Genomic DNA, 22769 nt, shown 5'->3' with positions numbered 1-22769 from the left:
AGTAAGATACGAGTCTTACGTCATTCGAAGCGGCTGTCGAAGGTTTAGCGATCGTACCAGGAACACGGCGTGGATCTTGGCAGTCGAGAAGGGATTGATCACGAGAATTTTTCTGGCTTTCAGAAAAAATTCAAACGAGTCAATCAAAAATATTTCTTATTGATTATGTCAAAAAGAAAGTAAAAAATTTAAAACAAACCCTCCAATAATTAAGAAACGGGAATAATGTGCAAAACATATATGTCGTATAGCAGTTCTGTTGGTCTTCGGCCGACTCTGCCTATTTATTTTTTAATTAAAACATAGCAGTCTTGTTGGTTTTCCGCCGACTCTGCCTTTTTTCCTTTTTTCCATAAAACATAGCAGTTTTGTTGGTACTCAGCCGACTCTGCCCCTTTTTCTTTTATATAACAAATAGCAGTTTTGTCGGTATTCAGCCGACTCTGCCGCTTAAATTTATTACAATTATTCATGGCAGTTTTGTTGGTCTTCAGCCGACTCTGTCTACAATTTCATTAATTAAATCGATCCACCGAGCGTCTCAGAGTAAAATTTTGATGAATAGACTTTTTAAATCTGGTTAATGATTTTAACCACACAATCAGAAAAGGTCAACAACCGAATGGAAGGAGTAACTATCGACACTCCTAAGGAGAAATTAGGAACGCCAGGCTTTTTGAAAAGTATAGGGTCGATTTTTAGTAAATTATCGCCTAAACAATTTAAAAGAGCACCAAAATTGCCCCAACCAACTGACGCCATCCAAGTGGACCGCTCGCAACCCTCTTCTGAAGAGGAAGAGGACGAGGAGGAAGAAGAGGAGGAAGACGAGGAGGAAGAAGAGGAGGAGGACGAAAACAGAAAGAATTTAAATAATCGTTCTTCTGAGGAACAAAGAGAAGACTGGGCACAAACGAAAGGGAAAGCGTTGGCTAGAACGCCTATTCAACCGAAACGACTATATCCAAATCTAGAAGAAGTAGAGGAAGACGAACAAAGATTAGGAGCTGATTTAAGAGCTGATTCAGAGGACGGTGACGACGAATCTGTTGACGAAGCTGGACCAAGCAAACCAGTCAGAAGAAATCGCAATCTGCGTGTCAAAGGACAACCACCGACTCGTGTCAGTACACGTATTAGAGGCGAGCCTCCAGCACCACTAGAGAACGAACATATTGAAATAAATGTACTTGTTAATCAAACAGAAACTGTCATTAACGAGCAAGACAATTTGTCAAAAATCAACGAATTGAGCAGTGCAAAATCGTCAGACAGCGAATCTGACGAAGAGGAAATAACGGTAAACAGAAAGAATCTTACAAAAAGAGTAAAACAGAAAGAGAAAGTGGAGACTAGGCCTACAAGCGATTCCGAAGAAGAGCAAGTAACGGTAAAAATAACAAATCCGAGGAAAAAGGTTGAACAAAAAGGGAAAGTAGAAGAAAATAAAAAGACTAAAGTAAGGTCAATAACCCCCGACCGTTTGAGGGAAACAAATACTTTTCGAAAGGTTGAACAAAAAGGGAAAGTAGAAGCAAATAAAAAGACTAAAGTAAGGCCAATAACCCCCGACCGTTTGAGTGAAACGAACCCTTTGAGAGATATTGAATTGTGGGAAACAACAACAACCTTTCCGAAAATGAAAGAAGAAGATGAAACAGTTATCATTAAAAGAAAGTCAGTAACATCACATCAGAGTCATTTTGACAAAATGTATCGATATTTAAGAAATGCAGGGGTCCCAAAAGAAGAAGCGAAGCACGGGGCCTTAATGGCATCAGAGCCACTAAACGATGAAGCCCTTTGCGACAGCGAAGTCGAATCGGAAGAAACCATTTTAGCTAAAGATTGTCGAGTAAAATCAAACCAGAGTTATTATAACAGTCAGAAGCTTTTACAGAATCAACAGCAAATGACTATATCGCTGTTGGCCCAAGTGCCCGCTTTTAACGGAATGGGGTCGACAAAATTTGAAGATTGGATAAAACATTTCGAAAGAGTTATTGACACTTCTGAGTTTGAGGAGGGTAAAAAAATTAAACTGTTGTATTCAAAGCTTTTTGGGTCCGCAGAAGACTGCATAACGACTTTTCAATTATGCTACCCAAAAGAAGCAAAGTCTTTTACGAAGGTAAAGCAATGTCTACATGAGCGTTTTCACGGTGGAGACAGCCGAAAAATGTATTTAACAGAATATAATAACTGTACTCGTAACCCAGGAGAGTCCATCAGAGACTATGCGTGTCGTATACAGAAACTTTATTCGTTTGCTTATCCAACAAAAGCAGGGAAATCCGTAGATCTCGAGATGAGAGAATTAATGATAATGGACAGATTTTTAGACGGGCTCAAATCAAATCTCCGGGAACGTATGAGTTTCAAGGAATTTAAAAGTTTAAAAGATTTAATAAAGGCTACGGAAAACTGTGCTGCTATATTAAACGAAGCGAAACTGGAGAAAAGAAATGTAGAATTTATTAATGCTATATCTACCAACCCCAATTCTCAAGCTTTGTCGGAATCGAAAAAAGAAGCGGAGGTATGGAAAATAGCCTTTGAAAAGAACCAAAAGTTATTAAGCGACCTTCTACAACAAAAGAAAGAGAAAAAGCTGAAAAAACGGGACGAAGGATTTATTAATGCTGTGTCCACCAACACTAATGTTAAATTCAGTAGTGAAAGGCGACTTTGTTATTCTTGTCGTCAACGGGGCCATGAAATCAAAGACTGTCCTGACAGAATATTCATGTAGTGACATAACAAAAAACAAAACAAAACAAAAAATATATATATATAAAAAATAAAAATAAAATCAATCAATCAATCAATCAATCAATCAATCAATCAATCAATCAATCAATCAATCAATCAATCAAAATCAAAAGAAAGAATCCATTGCTGGGTGTTGTTTGTGCTAAATACGTTTTGCACATTTTTTTCTGCATAGGCGCTACGTGCCAATTGCACTTGTTTGTTTTTTCTTTGCTGGGTGTCTAGGGGAATTCAAACAAGCTAAGTGTTTTGGTAATTAAATAAGATGTAAGTGATCTGAGATTTAAGCTACGTGCTCAAGCAATTTAATTACCCCTTTTTTTCATTTTATCTATAATCTAAAACTTATCAGGGTATTATTTTATCATTTATGAGGAAGTGCAATTGTTGACGAACAAGTTAAATGAGATTCACAAAATTTCAAATGATATAATTACAAATCCTCATCAATTCGGAAATATACTGAAATACAGCTTAAAAATCTATTCTCCCTATACTCTCCTCGTTAATTCTCATTTGAAATCTGACGACAAGTCAGAGGCAAAGGAAGAGTTTGATTAGCTTCAAAAATTTTAACTGTCAGAATCGACCTCCTTGCCATTTACTTTTTCCCGTTTTTTACTCCTTTCCGCTCGCATCGCCACTAATTAACCCTCCACTTTTTTTCCGCGCTTTCCGCAGCAGTGGATAAATGCGTTATTTTACTACCCGGTGGCTATTTTAAGAAATGTGGAAACACGTGATCAAGAGCCCTGGGCCTCGCTCGTTCTAGGAAGAGCGAAAGTGATGGATACATCACAAGCTCTCAACGGGGCTGGAAATTATTTTTTATCCAAAGAACTAATAAAAATAAAAATGGAGGATTGTCAATGAATGTCAATGAACTAAAACGATTTATTTTAATCAATCGCCATATGACAAGTCAGAGGCGAAGAAAATTTTTTTTTTTTACTTTCAATTTCAATTTTTATTTTTAACATGCGCCATCTGACGACAAGTCAGAGGCGAAGAAAATTTTGTTTACTTTCAATCTCTATTTTTTATTGTTAACATACGCCATCTGACGACAAGTCAGAGGCGAAGAAAATTTTTTTGTAAACAAACTTTCAATTTTTATTTCTTTCCCACATGCGCCATCTGACGACAAATCAGAGGCGAGGAAAGTTTTGTAATAAACTTCAAATTTTTATTTTTTCAAAAAAGCAACAAATGCCATCTGACGACAAGTCAGAGGCAATGAAAGCTTTATTCAAATTTTCAAAACAAAGAAACGAAAAACAAGCTTAATTTTACAAAGTAGAAATCCTTTTCGACACTGGGAAGGACGGCAAACTGACGAACACGGCGTCAGAACTTAAACTACAATATCGCTGGTTCACTCACATCCCCACTCGGAGCGTGAGTGGAGTAACCAGAGTCCGATCCCCTCAAGGTCTCCACCAAAAGGTTTCTGGGTTAACTTCCGCAGAAGCCCGCGACACAAGAACGGATCAGAGGCACTGGCCTTGCCACTCGCTCACGAAGGGGAGAGAGATCACCATGGATCTGAGCTTACGAGCTGATATATTTAGGGATCAAGCCTTTTATCGGTTAATGCTTATAACCAGACCGGACGGGGTGGAATCTCTACCACACACTTCCTGCTTTAAAAAATTTAAAATATTAACTCGCAACTTACGGCCAACAGGGTAAACACTGTTGATAAATCCAATACCTCAAGGTAAACAAACTACCTACCAAAAGAGAATGAAACAAAAAAACAAATTAAGAAACTGAATACAAGCTTAAGTAAAAAAGATAGGCAAAAGAAACTCCCGAAAGAGATAAAATTCAAAGGCGGTGGGAAGAAAAACAAACAAAAATGATGAAACTATAAAATGAGAAAGTAAACACAAATTCACAACACGATCAACAGATCAGTAGCAGACGACGTCTTGAAACATTAAAAAATGAAGCTCTGCCTACCAGATAACAATAATACGTGCCTAAATCCGTTTTTCGTGAATATCTCACGAACGACTGGAAATACGGCCAAAATAATGGAAAACTCGCCCAAAGGGTCCCGTTTTTCGATTTTGAACGGGATAAAACCTGTTTCGTCCAGAACGTATGACGCGTTCAGAAGAAAAAACTATTTTTTGAAATTTCTCCATTATCTCGTTGCTTATGTTAAAACGCGATTTTCGCGAAACAATTTTGTGTACTAGGAAAATTGTGAAAATTACTACACACGCTCAATTATCATTCCCGAACAGAACAAACATTGTCTGGTTCGAATGAGAGTGTGCGTGCAGGAGTTATTTACAAAAAATTCCGAAAAAATTTGAATTTAGCGCGGGTTGAGAGAATAGTAAGCTTAGAAGCCTCTGCCCACCACGTACCAATTATACGTGCAGGAATCGGTTTTTCGTGAATATCTCACGAACGACTAAAAATACGGCAAAAATAATGGAAAACTCGCCCAAAGGGTTCGATTTTAAGTTTCTGAACGGGACGAACTCGGTTTGGTCCAGATCGTATGACGCGTTCGGAAGAAAAAACGATTTTTTGAAATTTTCCTTGTATCTCATTGCTTATGTTAAAACGCGATTTTCGCGAAACAATTTTGTGTGCTAGGAAAATTGTGAAAAATTCTGCACTCACTCAATTATCATTCCCGAACAGAACAAACATTGTCTCGTGCAGATAAGAGAGTGCGTGCGGGAGTTTTTTACAAAAAATTCCAAAAATTTGAATTGAGCGCTGATCAGGAATAAGGGAAGCTCTGAAGCTCTGCCCACCACTGGAAAACATATACGTTAGAACGGAGAAATCTGTTTTTCTCGTGAATAACTCACGAACGGCTGAACGCTACGAGGAAACAAAATGAAAACCAAAGGGCTCGCAGCAGCCACACCTGCGCCAGTTATCATCATGCCACTTGCCGATACATATTCATCCCGATCAACAGCCGCAGAACAATCAACTGAACCACCACGAAGAAAGAAACCGAGACAACCACGTTAACCACGCCCACAATACGGCCCAGACGGCGAGGCTTTCATCCCAAGAAGACCAAGACCTCAATAAAAAATATCCACATGACATTGTATAATTTTGCAATAGTGCTCCCTTTTAATATCATTAGAATTTTTTTCTTTTACTCTTTTTCCAATCCTTTCATTACGACACGTTCTCTCTTCCCTGTTATGTGAAGAGTAAGGTCTAGCTTGTGGAAGTTAAGGCCATGCAAAAAGCGAGTCTACATTCAATACCCAATTAAAAGGCTAGAACTACATAATGATTTCCAAAAAGAATGCCTGCTATATGGTTCAACTTGGGAGCACGAAACTGACGAAGTCTACAGTCATGGGAAATTGTATCCATGACATCGTGTCCCTAGTCGTAAGCAAGGAATCACATTCAATTGATGTTCAAAAAATTCGGAAGCCAAGATTAATTGTTGCGGGACGCAACAAAAGGGGAGGGGGAGTGATGTAAGGATTCCGCCAGGCTCATAGCATGTAAAAAGGGACACTTGACTTTCTAAAGTCACCCTCGCTATTGAAAAGAGTCAAGGCCAAGAGTAACCGACACAAACTAGACCCATAACTTCCAGAACAGTTTAAACCTTATGCCTTTCTAAAAATGCCCCTTTGTTCATGAAAAAGCCAAGGCCAAAAGCTGACGCTACTAAAAATGCGCCCCATTCTTCAACATTTCAAAATGTAATAAATAGAACTAGCAAGTAAAAAGAAGCAGTGACGTTCGCAGTCGTTACAGTCAGTCCGGCAGTTCAGTTACGCCAGTTCATCCCGTCTAAACTGTTCTTCCTCTGCACTACTTGATTCTACCCTATCTGAAATTCTCTCACTGACCAGACTCTTCCTTACATCTTATCTCCACTCTCCTCAACTGTATTTGACCAGACGTACCATCGATTGTCCAGCATTCTCGTATAGTGTAATCATGCGGTAAATACAAGTCTTTAGTAGAATCTTCTTTTATATTTTTATTCTTATGTTAGTAATTTACGCCATCACGCAGCGTAAGTTATTACAGTGTTTTTGTTTGTTTTGGACAAGGAGTGCCAAAAGAAGGAGCCCACTCCTCTCCCCCCATCACACACACACACAATGGAAAAATGAAAAAAAAAAACATAAGAGAAAAAAAGAGAAAGCAGCTAACAAGTAAAAATAAATGCAAACAAAAAAGGAAATTTGAAGAATTTGAAAGAATTCAAATGAATTTAGGAAGAAAGATGAGCTTTTAGCTATAAAGTTTGAACTCTAAGATTAAAAGTGAAGAATTAATTAAATAAACAATCGTTAATGTCAATTTCTTCCATGGTCATCGATCGTCCTCCTTTTGGTGCTGGATATAGCCCTCTATGTGTTCTTGATAAAGATTCTATTAAAAAAAATACTTAATGAACCATTAGTTAAAAAATCAAAAGAAAATATTATAATAACCATTTAACATGGTGGTTAGGTAGCCATGTACTGTTGGCGTTACTTGTTGAATTAATTCTTTCTCCCTAGTTTCTTCTATTGCCAATACAAATTCTTCACCAGTAAAAAATGTATTACATGGTACTGTTGCAAAACCAAACCCTGTCTTTTTCAACTGTAAACCATCACAAAAAAAAACAATGGAATTCCTTGGAATTCCAAATTTTTCAGCATCAAGAATGAAATTAGCCTAAATAATTAATAAAACAATAAAAGTAACATTTCTTAATTGCAATAAATAGATTACGTACAAAGTGGAATGGACTAATACAAAAGTTGGCCGGATGTATCACTAAAATTGTTAATCGAGAGCCAGGATAATACTTAGATATCACGACATCTAGTAGGTTGGCAATTGGCTGATTTGGCGATTTATTGCAGCACTTATGCATTTCGGATATAGCACTTCGCGCATCGGCATGGGCATCAAACGTTGCGACAAATTTTTGTCGAAATTCAAAATTGATCAGTTGTTGGTTATCCAAACTAAAGAAAAATCAAATGAAAAGTCGATAATGCGAATTAAATAACCTACCCAGGAAAAACGTGAAAAAACTTACTATTTATAGTAGAACCCCTCAGCTCTGAAGCGATGGAAAGTATCCAATGTTTTCCCTTTCGTGTGTCTTCCAACGACGAATAAGTATTCGTGTGGGATTACACTAATCGGATCCATGTTGCTGAATTTAATTTCCTTCGTCGGTTTTTCGAGATGTTTTCGAATTGTTTTACCACCACACTTAGGACATTTCCCAATATAAATATTTGTACAATTGGCAAAACATAAAGAACACGTCATAACCGAAGGTGGATACATCAAATAAAAGTTAGTTTTTGATGCAACTTGTTCAAGTAATTTTTTCTTTGATTGATTTTGTTGCAGAGAATAGTGTTGTTCTATCAAAGAAGTGGCGACCTCACCTTTTGATAACATTTGAGGAATTATTATTGAACTGGAATTGTTGTCCAGCCATGTCACAAAATTAGTAAAACACTCATTGTCATCTAAATTCACCGCCATTTTTAGTTAAATGAAACTACCGACACGTTGCAAAAGTGACGAAACTAGAACACACACTAGTCCTTGGTCAACTGCTCAGTAAAGGCATGGCCTACTCCAGTAACGGCCTAGAGGCTGGCTATCCCTGGATTGCCGAATAGATCCAGCTTAATGTAACTATCACTTATTGTAACCCCCTGGACGTTGCAAACACACACTAAACACACTTGAACCGATGAACGAATAGAGTTTCCAAGATGCGTTTGCTGTAGTGAAACACCCAGCAAATGGCTGCAATGCTGTTAACAGAAACAGGGAAATAGAGGGGGGAAAATAATAGCAATAACTAAGTAAATGAAACCTACTGGCTAACTTGACTCATGGGCTGGCTGGCTGCACGTAGAATGTCTTTCAAACCAAGTGCTGCAACTGTCTTGCTCTCATCCAGTCCTTTGCCACGAGGTTCTTGACGAAACTCTGGCATGTCAGGGTAGAGATGAGATTTCAAGCGGTGAATTTGGGTCTTCAGCTCCTATAGTGTTGAATTTGGGTCAACCTAAAAGAAGAAATACATTTGGTCAATGGTCATTCTAGTGGCAGAGTGCCATACATGTCTGCCACCTAACTCAACTTACCGTTAAAGTTGCCAGCTGTTTTCCCCCTGAAGTACTTAAAATGCCAATCTAAAAGTGAACCCAAAATGAAATGTTATTAGTAAATTTTTAGGTTAATTCAAAATACAAAGCTAGTATTGATAACCAAACTAAATCGACGAGTTATATGATACACACCTCCATTTTGATTTTCGTTTAGTCGAATATCGCTTCTCACGATTCAGAACGAAGCCGACAGAAGATATATAGCAAGTTTTACAACTGAAATTAAAGTTGTCAAGCGAGTGAAGCCTGTGGGCAATTTCAGCTTTTTTAACTAAAAACATATTTTTAATATTTTAAATCTAAAAACATAATGTTTTTCATTATGTTTTTTAAATTAATGCCGGCTAGAAAAAAAGCTAGAAATACTAGTCTGTAATACTCCACACAGTTTTCGTTCACTTGTGACGTTTCCGTGTGTTAAAGTTAAAAATTTTTAACTTGGTTTCAGCAACCTCTTGTGGATTTTATGTTTTATCGGCTATCAGTGGTTACAGCTTACAAGAATAGTCCCTCACGATAAATTTTTTTACAAAAACGTTTTTGAACTTCTGCTGAACTGACTGAACAGATTATATTATTAATATTGCCACAAATTAAAAAAAAACGTCGTTCTTTTAAAATAGAAGAAGAAAAATGAGTGACAAGATAAATAGATTAACTGTTTCTGTGCTGGTTTGTGTATCAGCTGTGTATTTCGCTGCGCTGTTGGTGGTATCCAGTCAAATTAACAAGATTCAACCTGTCCCTTATCTTGACGAGATCTATCATGTGCCACAAGCCCAAGAATATTGCCAAGGAAACTTTTCACATGTAGGGTTTTATATTGTATTCTGATATTTTGTCAACAAATTATCTAACAAAAAATTATTGTTTATGCAGTGGGATAACAGGATTACTACTTTGCCTGGATTGTATCTGATCTCGGTTGGTGTCATTACACCATTATCTAGCTGGTTTAGTAAAAATTTGTGTGAAACACATCACCTACGACTAACCAATGTTGTTCTCAGTTTGAGCAATTTTGTGCTGAACGTTTGGTTGACCAAAAAAATCCATCGAGACTCTGGGGTAAGCTAAAGTGTGTTACCTTGTTTGTTTTTTTAAGTAGAAAGTGCATTGTATTTTCTTTCTGAAATCCAGAAACACGATACATGGAAAGGCATGGCATCAGCACTAAATGTAGCCCTCTTCCCACCTCTTTTCTTTTTTTCATTTCTGTACTACACTGATGTAGCTGCGTCGTTCCTAGTTTTTCTCATGTACGGTCTTCACATGTACGGAAAGAATGCATTAGCGGCTGTTGCTGGTATGGATTTCCAAGTCGTAAATTTAATCGTCTTTGTTAATTTTCACATTTGTCGTGCAGGAATCGCAGCCGTGCTGGTGAGACAAACGTCTATCGTCTGCGTAATCCTTGTAGCTGTTGGATGCTTCTATTTAAGTTTGCAAAAGCTACTGTTGTCAACCAAAGATCGTAAATTCCACATTCTTTCAAGTTGGCATCAAGTTCAAGTAAATAAGAATATGAATAGAATTTTAATTGGAACCATTTTTAAATATTGAATGTTACATTCTAGGTCATTTTGAAAAAGTTTTTAAATTTGAATCCCCCCCAAAAAAAAATTCATACATACGGTACATACATCATCATCGGTACATCATCATTCCATTGTATCTCTTTGGTGCATTTGCAACCTACCGAACGATGTCTACGAGTAAGAGTTTCATATTTGCTTTGGCATTCATTGTCTGTTGTTTTGTCGCTCTGGTGCCTCAACGACTCCTAGAGATTCGCTATTTCTTCATCCCTTTTTTGTTTGTAAGATTGCATATCCGACCCAGTTCTTGGATGGCTTTGTTTTTCAAATTCTCAATGTATATCGCCATTACGATGACATAATCGTGTGCCTCATCGTATAACCATTACAGACAGTTTGTAAACGTCCCCTGTCTTTTTATACGAACCAGCTATTTTTGTTCATGGCGGATTATGGAGAATTGACTGGTCTCACGATAAATTATTTGTTGCAGTACTTCTCCCTTCATTTCCTACCCATTCTTAGTTATTTGATGCTATGGTTTTCTTAGTTATCGGGTGATTTAATAATTTAAATTAAATACATTTCTAGTTAGATCTTTTTTCCGAAATTTCATAGCCCCAATAAAAATCATTTCATGTTTTGTAAAAGGCCTACAATAAGCCTACAATAAGGCTCCGATGCCTGGGCCCCGATACACAGTCCGTATGTCAAACGTCGAAAAATAGGGCCTGTTAATCGTATTTTCGCACAATTTCACCAATATATCTGCTTTTAAAGTAATATTTATTCGTGAAACGACAAGTATATGTTTAATTTGGGCCAAAGACATTCATACCAGTGGTATGAAAGTCCACTGCCACTTGCCTGAATTCCAAATCCTTTCAGGCCAGTGGAGCTAGTAAACATATGTCCGTCTCTACATTAGCTCAACCACACTACTCTAGGGTTGCGATTATCATTGATCAGTGGGCAGTCGCGTGTTGGCGAAGTTGGTTGAAAGGGGGAGGGGCAACTCCGTGAGGGACTTTGGGTCCGAATAATTTAATATTCAGAAAGGCCGACATGGCTTGAGACACTCCCTAAATCGCATTTCATACGTAGAATGACATCTTCACCATCCGTTAATGTGAAAATCCTTTCGCGGGCAAACTCCTTGGTGAAACTTCGCATTTCCGACAACAACGTGCTACCTTTGACAGGAATCAAGCAGGGGGCATGCAGGCTCGCTGTCATCAGCGGATTACGACTGAGTTGTACACTCATTTCTCGGAGACAACAGGGAAAATTTCTATGGAAACAATCTTACCAAAATTCAATCAGCGAGACTGTGGCGTGTTTCGGCAACCCCTCTTCCACTACCGCTGTACACCAGCCAGTCAGCCGTATCAGTTGGAGGTCTTGGCTGAAGTTGCAGACGTAGACGAGGGAAGACTTTCCTACGCGAGGTGTCGTCAGAGGGGGAGGAGTGTCATCAGACAATTCAGTGTAATCAATCAACTTGCAAATTGAAGCGTGATCCTGGACTTGTTGGTGGAAAAACAACTAAAAAAAGAAAAAAAATGTTACTGACGTATTAAAGCACAGCAAACGGTAGCGGTTTATCTTTACTGTCGCATCGTCAGAAGAGTCTGTCAACGTATGTTGGTGGGATTCAGGTCTCAGTTTCTGTTCCAAAATTTTGTGAATGATAACCTATATTTGCATAGTTCACCTATTGACTATGCGAGTTAAATTTTAAACTGACATTTATGCTGGCTACCTGTAACAAGACCATAATTTGGTTTTCTTTCTATTTTTAAGGCTAAAGTGGGGTGCTGTGAGCAACTGATCGAGAAGGAGGAATTTCGAAAAAAAATCGGAGAGCTCGAGAAAGAGCTCTCTAAGCCCATGGTGGTCAAAATCACAGCGTAGTTGCATCAAGACTGCCCAAGTTTTATATTTATCGTTTATTATCTCCACAGTTGATACTTTATATCTATTCTAGTTTAAGAAAGAGTTCTTACTTTACTATATGGCCAGTCACAATTGAAATGTTCCTAACATTCTTAAGAGATGTATTGCTAGTTCTTACTGCCCTCTTCCACTTGAATCATCAGATTATTTAAGAAACCGATAGGAAGAGAAAAAAAGGGAAGAAATACGTAAAAAATTAAATTTAAGTCTTAATTAGGCCTAAAATACATGATTTTAGCATACTCTATGATATCAATCACTGAAGAAAATAAGCAAGACAAAAGTCCTAATAAGAAAATGAAAAAAAACATAAGGTTTGAAATACGTTCTATTATCCTTCTTATCCACATGAAAGAACCCATCAACGTCGCCAAAACTGCATTAAGAACCAGGCATGACAATAACGATGCAGCAATGTCATGCCCCTTTGAAGTCATTTTCCCATTTTGGCAGTCGAAAACGATTTTTGCCATTGCACCGAGAAACTTAGCCACAATTTCACAGAACATCCCGCTGACAGGAATGTTAAGAAGTGACACACGTGATTGTTTCTGAATGAAAAAGGTGAATTTTTGAACCCGTTTAAACCTAATTTTAAACAACATTGAAAGATACTTCCAGCAGGTTCATTTCCTTTTTCAGCGTCATCATTATTTACATCTTATGATTGTTTCTGGATAAAAATATGTGAATTTTTGAACCCATTTAAACCTTATATTAAACAGAATTGAGAATTGAAACTTTCAACAGATTGATTTCCTTTATCAGTGTCATCATTCTTGAAATCTTCCTTTGGAATCAGCGTCAAGGATTCAAAATGTTGTACTCCTAAGAAAAAAATGCATTTTAAACCTAAATTAAAACATAACTAAAAAATCATTTACAGCAGATCCATTTCCTGAAACATTGGAGCTACCATCGATGTCTCCAATTTGGGGTAGGTCAGTAGGCCTATTTAAATTTTCCATTTCTATCAATTTCAAGTAGCATTAATAATGAAAGATTATACAAAATGAGATTTAAAACTTAGAATTTCTTCAGTAGGCCTATGTTTTACAAGACAGAAACGAAACGAAGAACGTCACAAGAGCATACAATATTTTTATTTAAAAATTCCACATTTTACACAACAGAAGTTGCTCTAGCGTTGGAATATTCTCACAAGTAAATTGTTTTGTGTTACACAATTCTTGTTTACATCTTTTATAACAAAATTTCTATGTTCCCATAGGCATGGCATCATTCATCGTGATGTTAAGCCAGACAACATGCTTCAGTCAGATAAATGCCATGTTAAATCGACTGATTTTGGTTCGAGTCGCGTACATATTGACAGAGGTAACGTGCGGGTTTAGTTGGAAAAGATATTTCTTTATATAAGTCGTGCGAGTCTTACTCATTTTTAAAATTGAGTTGAATACGTTAAAAAAGTTCAATCGGTTACTACCGTGTTCCAAAATATTCTGAATTTATGATGATTATATCACTAAGTAATCCAGAAATAGCCAGGTCTTTTTCAATCATGCTTCCATCTATAAAATCGTAGAAGATTTTCGACATTGCTCCAAAAGCTTTGGTTGCATATCCTATGGCGATAAAGTTCACTGTATATTCATTGTTTCCTCGAGTGCCTTTTTCTACTGTATAAAGAAAAAACAAATATTTTTATGGCTCAATTACTTTTCATCCGACTTTCACTTACTTCATTTTTGCGTTCGTGAAGTGGTATATTAATTGCTCTTTCATTTAATGAATTCTTCGGCGTCCATACTGCTGATTCCCTCTGTTGAAAAGTAAGTATATCATCATAAAGGTATGTATCCAAAATTTGATGAAAAATTATGCTCTCTTCAATGTCCATGTTTCTCCAAATGATGATAAACAAATTGAAATGAAAATATATCGAAGACAAAAATGAATGGAAAGCAAAGTGTGAGTTCAGATGCAACTACGTAAAGCATGTATGTTTAAGGCTGCAGAAAAGAAAGAAACAACAACTATTCGATAGAAACCGGTACGAAAACCAAAGAAAAAGCGCAAAATTTTTGTTATAAAAAAACTCTTTGTCTTCGCTCTCTTTTGCTACTCATTTTCTATGAGCTCTGGGTTTTTTAAGGAAAAGCGGTTAAGAAGAATCGTCTACAGTAAGGGCAAACCCTTGCTCTGAGACAAAAGCCAATTGCAAACCTCTTCTGCGGTAATTGCGCTACATACTCTCCGTAAAAATTATATTCGCAGCAATCGATCCCTCAAAAAAGCTGGACGTCCCAGCTATATGTTGCATAGCATCAAATGACCCATTCTGTGTCGAGAAAGTGGAGCGGTATTAAGGTGGAGAAAGGGAATTAAGAGTTCATTCGTAAATTGAAAGAGAGGCAAGTTCTCCCATATTTCGTGAAGACTAATCGACGGGATGCGACTAGGGACCCTAGGACAGGACGTTGCTGCATCAGTTGTATGGATTTGCGTTAGGGTCTGTATCTTACAAAAAACACGATAGTCCGTTGACTGCCGGAGAGCGTGAATCTTCCATCCGAGAAGGCTAGATGCTCACTGTTTCTTTTACCTTGAACGGCTTGCAAAAGTTGGAGGAACCACTAACTACTGCAATTTTCCGCATCCGGATTACTACGCCTTTGGAGACGAAGAGGAGAAAGCCGTCAATATCACGGATGAAAATCAAATAACGTCATTTCACTCGTTTTCCCGATTAAAATTTTTTTATTTATTTCTAATTTCTAATTTTGTTTTCCTTGATTTCATTTCCTGTAATTATCCGGCTACGTTACAGACGATACGTATTATTCAAAAGGTCTTTCACGACTTTGCATTCGAAAACGATGTAGTAAAACTCGAGGTACGCTGAAAGGATTTTTTCATCGTTGAATTTCAATTTTTCGTCCAACTATGCTGATAAACTAATGGCAATGAGCTGCAGGTAAGATCAGCTTACTTAATGGTGTGGTGGTCGTCACTAGGAAGAGGTCTCGTAAGCCAAATTACTTTATGACAGTTTTTTCTAGTTCTGCACATCTATGGCTCTTTTTCTCCAACATTCATCCAGGCTGTCCCCGAGTCGCGGTCTGAAATCAAACGGCACCTTTGCCAAGGGCGGCTGCAAAATCATTGATTTCACCTGTGTCTTGCACCCTTGACCTAGCATCACAAGGCCGAAGACATGTGAAAGTCCATTAAAGGAAATGTTCATGCACTTTGTGAGAAATTTGCAAGGTAATCCGTGTTGGGGTAAATTATCAACGGTTCAAGGTAACGGTGAACGACTTTCCGACACTTACCTGGTCTACACGAAGAGAGTGACAGTGTCTGGTGAAAGTCGATGCGTGATAGTGTTCTGTATTAATTTCGCTATCAAGACATCCCCACCCACCCCCTACCCTTGTCGCTGCCCTTTCAAGTTGAAATTCCTTGTACAAGGTCGCATTTGTGACAAATATTCAACAAGTCACTGTAATCCTTTTCTTCGTAAATGACCTTTTCAAGATTCACATATTATTCTTCTTCCATCCACGGGCTTCACCGCCAGTCATCACCAAACAGTTATCCGATTACGGGTTCCCTTTTTGGGAGAAGAAATCGGCTAGTCTAATCTCAAGCGTGGAATGTTCGACAGTTAGACCATAGGTCGTGACAAAGTGGTGTAATGATTATTTTGTTATTTTCAGTTACAACTCATTTTTAAAATTTGGTTTTTAATGGAAGGTAGAGGGTGGCATTCGGTGGCAACTATTTAATTTGGAATCCAGATTTCCAAGTATCTGTACAACACTCGACGAGTGAGCCGAGTTCAGACAAGCAGGCGCGGTATTGCAGCAACCGAGGATCCACTCTATCAATTGTTACCAACACAGCCAGGGAGTTTGAAGAATCCTGTGAACGTGCTTTTGCATGTCAGTGCACCTAGCCAAAAGAGTGACGTGGACGAAATTTTTTTCAGTCGCGTAATTTCGAGTGAACGTTCGCACGTAACGGAACGGAAAAACCCGAAAATATTTGCATAATGAAGGTTATTTAGCGGTCTTGTCATGAAATCTAGATTAGCTTTTAACTGGACCCAATTGGCATTCCTTTTGAGTGAGTAATCGTTTGCCGAAATCCCTGTGAAATATTTATTAACCCCATCCAATGGCTTAAATTTGTATCGTTAAATTTCACCCAAGTTGGTGGGGAAGGGGTTGAAGGTTTGCTCCGCCACGAATAACCAACATTAAATGTAAATGCTTCCTAAACGAAGATAAAAACTTATATAGTAATAGGCAACGAGTATCAATCTGAGTAATGTTAAAGTTCACAATGTGGTGGATCCATCAGTGGCAGTGTAATCAAAATGTATGCATTCTCGAAGTATGTAAAGGAGAAGTCACTGGTGAGACATCCGGTTAAACAATAGACAGATGCCTTTACCTAATCGCAGTTTGAGCAATCCTCTGTACTTCATATTCACTTCTCTGATTTTCCGCGTTGTTCAAGTATCTGAGTTTCCTTACACTTAAGGCCCAAAAGAAATACTCTACAGCCTGACGCTAACGAAGGCTGATCACACCGACTACATTTATAAAAACCAATTCTGCTCTGATCTACGTGACCGTAAACGCGACAAAATAGAGTCGAGAAGTCCCAAAGCCACCAACCTACTCCTCGGTGGGTGCTCCTTCAAACAAACGAATTTAAATGGAACGAAACTTAAGGGATACCTTTCAGATTACTGAAATGTATTTGTGCCAATTGAGCGATACATGTTTTCGGGTTTACGCAAATAAAATAATTTCATGTAATGTATTCAAAAGATTCAGAAACGCAACTCGTGATTGGTTTGAATATGATAATCCACATCTACAATATAAAAAACAGGTAAAACAGACCAATGTTAACTTTTGATGATATTTGATGTCTTGGCAGATGGGCTCGACTGAAAAAAAATTAATGAAACCTTCAATATTCCAGAGACAAATGAAAAGCCTTCTAACAAAAACAAACGTATTATGATAGTGCTAACCCTGTCAATTTTGGATACTACAGTGATCACCCTGTAGAAGTGAGTTGCGAGTTACCCCTTTCAAATTTTACAAAGCAGGAAGGGAGTGGTATCAATTCCACCCCGTCCGGTAAGGTTGCAACCACACAACCGAAAAAAGTGCTTGGTCCCCATTATTATCCTGAGACGCTCGAAAGTGGCATTGCATTTTCCCCCAATCTCGAAAAGTTAGAATTGGGTCTACGCTTCACCATTTTTTTTTTGTCATTGGGGGGCGTTCTCGTGGTCGCGGTCATTGCTTCCCCCACGCGGGATCCTTTATGCCCAACCCCCCCCCCCCACTTCCTCCGATTCCACTTATAGCTACTTTGTCCGTGCCATCAATGGTCCCTATTCATCGTTCACAAGCGTAATTCACATAATTCACATAGAAACACGGGTCCAGGGGCAGACATCTAGGTTGTTTCTCCTACTTCTTCACGCCTCTCTCTTCACCGTATGCAACATAAAACTTGTATCACAGTCGTGATCGTAACACATTTCGCTGTCATGGAATTATTTGAAATTAGAACATGGAGTTTGGGAATTATTGGCATGGTGCCTCTTTATTTCGACTGGTGCAATAAAAAAGCTCCTTCTCGTCTTCCGCTACCCCACGGCAAGTTCGTTTCCCACAGGCGAACCGCGGAAGAAAAGGGGTAACAAAACACTTTTTATAAGAAAAGGGGGCGCCAATTATCATCAAGCCTGCGTCTAAATCTCAGCGAACAGTTCCACCGATGCGAAACTCCGATTTCGTCTATATTCCAAACACCAGACATCAGAAGCCGAGATAATCATCCTATAAGCCACCCTAAAGGCAAAGAGAACATTTTGTTTTAGCGAGCGCTAGGTGGCTTATAGGATGAAGCCCGGCATGGCCGAAAAACGAAGTTATTTTTAGAATTTTTTTCCTAAATTTCAATCGTTGATACTCGTTAAGAAAACGCCCCCCATTTAAACTGAAGGAATTTCAAAAGGCCTTCCAAAAAAGGAAAAAATTGAGACCGACAAATATAAGTCAATCAAGTTCAACTTGGTGAGCCGATCCGCTCCCGAATTGCGTGTCGAAACGAGGTCGAAACGAGGGTCCTCTTTGGCTGAATCGAGAATTGGACGGGCTCACAATTAGAATCTAGTTGTAGACTTTGAGCTACCGTTGATAAATTCCACCGATCGAAAGTCGGTCTTGACCATTTAACATAAAAACGCGCTATGTGTCCAAAAGAAAAACCATAACAGGAAAAGAGAATAGATTTGACATACTGGGATCCTTTAAAATGGAATAACGACCACCTAAAGATGAACGAGGGTGGCTGAAATCGCGATAAAATTGGCGTTGATCGTGACCACCTTTAGATCCGGACGCGCGAGGGGCTCCCGCGTTTTCGAGAGCGTTCAGAGTTGTCACCTGCTCGACCAGGGCCTGGGTGAACTTCGGACCGAAGAGGTGTTCCCCACCCGTTGGCAGGACAGCCTTGTCGTCTAGTAGCCCAATATTCTGTGGGTAGATTTGAGCCAGAATGTTGCGGCGTCGCGCGCTCTTGATGTCGTGGTACACCACCGCCCAGAGCTCAGAGCTGTTTTGACCGCCTTGGCGTCGGCTCGAGATTTCTTCTTCTTCTTGAGTCGACTTGCTAGAAACATGATGGGCTTGACTAAGTTAAGGATTCTTAAAGGTTTGGTTTCTGTATATCTTCTCGATTGGGTCGATGTTGGCCTTAGCTGCCGAAGATGACTTAATTGCCTTCAGCCGGATGTAGAATGCCTCATCTAGATTGGGGTTGATCAGCAGGTCGGCGTTCTTATTTAGTTTGGGTCTTAAGGCCTCTCTAGCACTTTTCGCTCAAGTGTCATGTAAGCCTGATACAACCCAGCCGGCCAAACTAGCTGACTTTTCACTTGAGAGACGAAATTTCTTTACGTCTCCCCTTCTTGATGAATCGGAGCCTGAACTACTAGAACTTGAGCTAGAATCGCTTGACTGTTCGGGATCCGACATGATGTTTGCACAACGAGAGCGAAAAGAGATCTGATGTGTTTGAGAGGGAGATCCGCCCACCTGAGCGCCATCTCTCACCTATCCCACGTTTTTGTTGTTCTTTCGTTTGCTGAGAAGCAGCTGAAATATAGAGGTCGCACACAGTCAATGTCGAACAAATTTACCGACAATTATGAAAACCTGCAAAAACCTGAAACATAGTCATATGATGCTTGCTTAGTAGGCCTAGAGTATGGGTTGATCACACTCGTAGACCCGATATATTCCGGATAAAGTTACGGAAATCGTGCATTATTATCCACGAAATCAGACTTTAGGAATAAATATAACCGATTTTGGGTTTTCGGTAATTTTAATTGACTTAATCACCGTTTTCCAAATTTCGGTACCTAGGCTATTGTCTCAATTGTCGTTGATACTATACTATCGATAATCGGTTTAATAATTTAAAAACAATATACGTATCAAAAAGTTCTTCATACTAATGAAATTTTGCTAAGAACATATTAATAATATAATTTAAATTCAGAAGTAATTCACCAAAATAAGTTAAAAGTAACAAATTAATCAATATTTGACGTTGTAAAGTATTTGACGTTGTAATTTCCAGAAATTTCTCAAAATTTCTCAGAAATCTGAGATTTCTACCTTTTTCTTCCTTTTTCTCAGGACTGCACATCGAGAAAAAGAGTGGGTAACCCCTTGTTCATCGTGTCCCCCACTGGACCACGCGAGTCCTGACCAGGGCACTCACTAGATAGCTTCCAGTTGCCGTCGGCTCCCGGTAAGGGCGCCTCTGAAGTTGTTCCGTTTCCCCCCTGCGGTCTCAATCGGCCTCGGAGATTTAGTTTGGGCGTATATCCCAGGCTACTCACTATGGCAAGCACTCATCACCAAGGATCCTGTCTCTTCTGTACACACCAAAACGAAATCCGTCGGAAGAAACAAAATTTGATTTTTCCATGTCGAGTTATACAATGGGACACGGAGTTGGCTGTCGGCCAAAATGTTGTTCCGTTTTAGCGGTGGCGTAGAAGAACTTCTTGCAGAAAATGGCGAATTCTACAAGCACGTCCAAACCAGAGATAATGAGATGGCTTACTCTTTCTAAAGTCCAGCAGTCGGCATTGCCCCCTCCCCCTACTGAGAAGACGAATTCGACTGCGCTGCTCCTTTCGGCGAGCTCAGGAAGCTTTGCCTTACTTGGCGGTAGGGGCGATCCTCAAGGGGGAGAACTACTGGGAAATGCTTCCCTAACCGCCCTAATCTCAAGTTCTTTCTTGAAAAGCCGCGCGATGGAAATCCATAATAGCGGCTAAAAATGAAAAAAGTCCCATCACCGAAATTCAATGGTGCTAGATGAACACTCGATAAGTTGTTGGCTTAATATATTGTTAGCAAGCTCTTTAATTCAATAATTATTGCAATCAATAGCAATCTTGAAATTAGAAATTTCTTTCTCTGCCCTAAGAATTATTGAGCATTATAAGCTTCCTAAGTATAGTACATTAGTTGGTGGCACAGCAGACAAATACTGGCTTGTAAATCTAAAGTTCTGGGTTCGACTTCCGAAAAACCAAATATGATTTGACAACAGAATTGAAACAGTCTTAAGAAAGCAAATGAGTTACGAAATGTGAAGGAGGCTAATATCACATTATGAGATTAAATCCTATACTATAAAAGAATAAGCGTTTTGGGAGGAGGAGTTTACTATGTGCTCACGCGCTGATTGGTCGCCGGAGTTTCTACCTGTTTTGGGTTCTTTACCCTCAAGGGAAAATCCTCGAGTTGCAGCAGGGGAGGCTGAGTCGCTGAAGGGGGGGATCGAGCTAGGGAAGAAAATGTAGCGAAGTTGAACACGGAAATTCGTTCGTTTTTTTACTTACGATAGTTCTTAAGCGAAAATGACGTTTGTAAAAAATGAACTTCATATTTGACGCTAAGGGAAATGTGTTTAAGAAATAATAAAGACTAAAATCGGCTTACTAAAATATAAATAACGAGACGGCAGTATGTGAATCTCACTCACCACGGTTAGAGCTACGGCAAAGTATGTAAAGGGTGGCAGAAAAAGAATAATTTGAAATTGTTTTCCTCATAAGGAAAAAGTTGAAATTAAATCAGCATTTAATTCAAAGTTTCTTATGGAACTTAGAATTAAAAAGGAGAATAGGCCCGCTGGCCCGTTTTCAAGGAGAAAGAAAATCGCTTAAATTTGTTAAAAGCGGGTCTTCTATGTCGAGTCTAATACTATGGCTACTATATCTAATTCATCGCGAAAAATATTGTTCCCTCTAATTAATTATAAAACCGGGGAATTAACGGATAATAATAAAAATAAAAGACAGAAGAAAACGAATTTGATTCACGGTCAAACACAATGCAATTGACTCAATTGCCACTCGGAAAAACGTGAGTGACGAGTAACAATTCAATACCAGTCTTAAAATGAATAAAACCGGAGAATTAAAGTATAAGAAAAAAAATACAGAAGAAAACGAATTTGATGATCAAACACAATGCAGTTGAATCAATTGCTACTCGGAAAAACGTGAGTGACGGGTAACTAATGTAACAGATGGTTACGGAGGGTAAAGATGATTAAGTAGAGATGACGATTCGTTGGGATGATGCACTTTGTATTAGAGTACTAACATTGACAGTACATACAATAATACTGGAGATACAAAGGTGTACGAATGCGTGCGCGAACTCTGCTGGAGTTGCGCTTATATACCTACGAATGTGTGCAGGTTATAACTGGCGACTTTCTATAATATTAGAAAGTCTAAGATCTTACAGCCTAGACACGCGATCATGTCGTTAACAATGAATTAGATATCAGTCCCGAGGCTGCGCTCGTTCTTGATACTAATAGCCTTATGGCGATTGCTCCCATTACATTCCTTCCCTTTTTAAAGAAGAATGAAAACTATATGATAGGGGTAACAACAGAATATTTTTTTTTTTTTTTTTAATTTTGCCCATAGTTTTCCTTTACCAGAAGAATATGCATCTAAATTTTTACTACAATTATACTACACATAGATATATGGTTGTTAGGGTGCATCTTCTACTTCCTTCCCTTTTTAAAGAAGAAACTGCTTCCAGGTGAAGATCAGTTGTTGTTCGTCGTTAAATCCTGCAACATGTCCGTTACGCCGGCTAGTTGGTTCTTGATGTCGCCAGAAATTTTAATGGAGAAAAAAAGCTCCAAGTGGACAGTGGGCTTTTTGTGGCTCTTTCGGCTTTTGAGGGTCATAACTTTTGGGGAAAGTTAGAAGATAGGCATCGTGTGCTCTTCCTGGAAGGTTTCG

General features: G+C 38.7%; 1 protein-coding gene and 1 long non-coding RNA gene across 2 annotated transcripts; one reads left to right on the top strand and one right to left on the bottom strand.

Annotated features, from left to right (window-relative positions):
- Positions 1-8787: 8787 nt before the first annotated feature.
- On the bottom strand, positions 8788-9131 carry LOC124348621. The gene is made up of 3 exons (XR_006920064.1): positions 9054-9131; positions 8898-8945; positions 8788-8818 (listed from the first exon to the last, which is right to left on the bottom strand). It is a non-coding gene; the product is annotated as an uncharacterized LOC124348621 (long non-coding RNA).
- A 423-nt stretch (positions 9132-9554) lies between these two features.
- LOC124348692 (putative Dol-P-Glc:Glc(2)Man(9)GlcNAc(2)-PP-Dol alpha-1,2-glucosyltransferase) lies at positions 9555-13770 on the top strand. The gene is made up of 6 exons (XM_046798966.1): positions 9555-9731; positions 9801-9989; positions 10062-10227; positions 10288-10395; positions 13549-13579; positions 13647-13770. Exons 1-6 carry the CDS (start codon positions 9555-9557, stop codon positions 13768-13770), a joined length of 795 nt encoding a protein of 264 aa, XP_046654922.1.
- Positions 13771-22769: the final 8999 nt, after the last annotated feature.

The sequence above is a fragment of the Daphnia pulicaria genome, chromosome 7, assembly GCF_021234035.1.
Source record: "Daphnia pulicaria isolate SC F1-1A chromosome 7, SC_F0-13Bv2, whole genome shotgun sequence".
Taxonomy (NCBI): Eukaryota; Metazoa; Arthropoda; class Branchiopoda; order Diplostraca; family Daphniidae; genus Daphnia; species Daphnia pulicaria.
The sequence above is the reverse complement of the archived record's forward strand: the minus strand, read 5'-3'. Positions and strand labels throughout refer to the sequence as shown.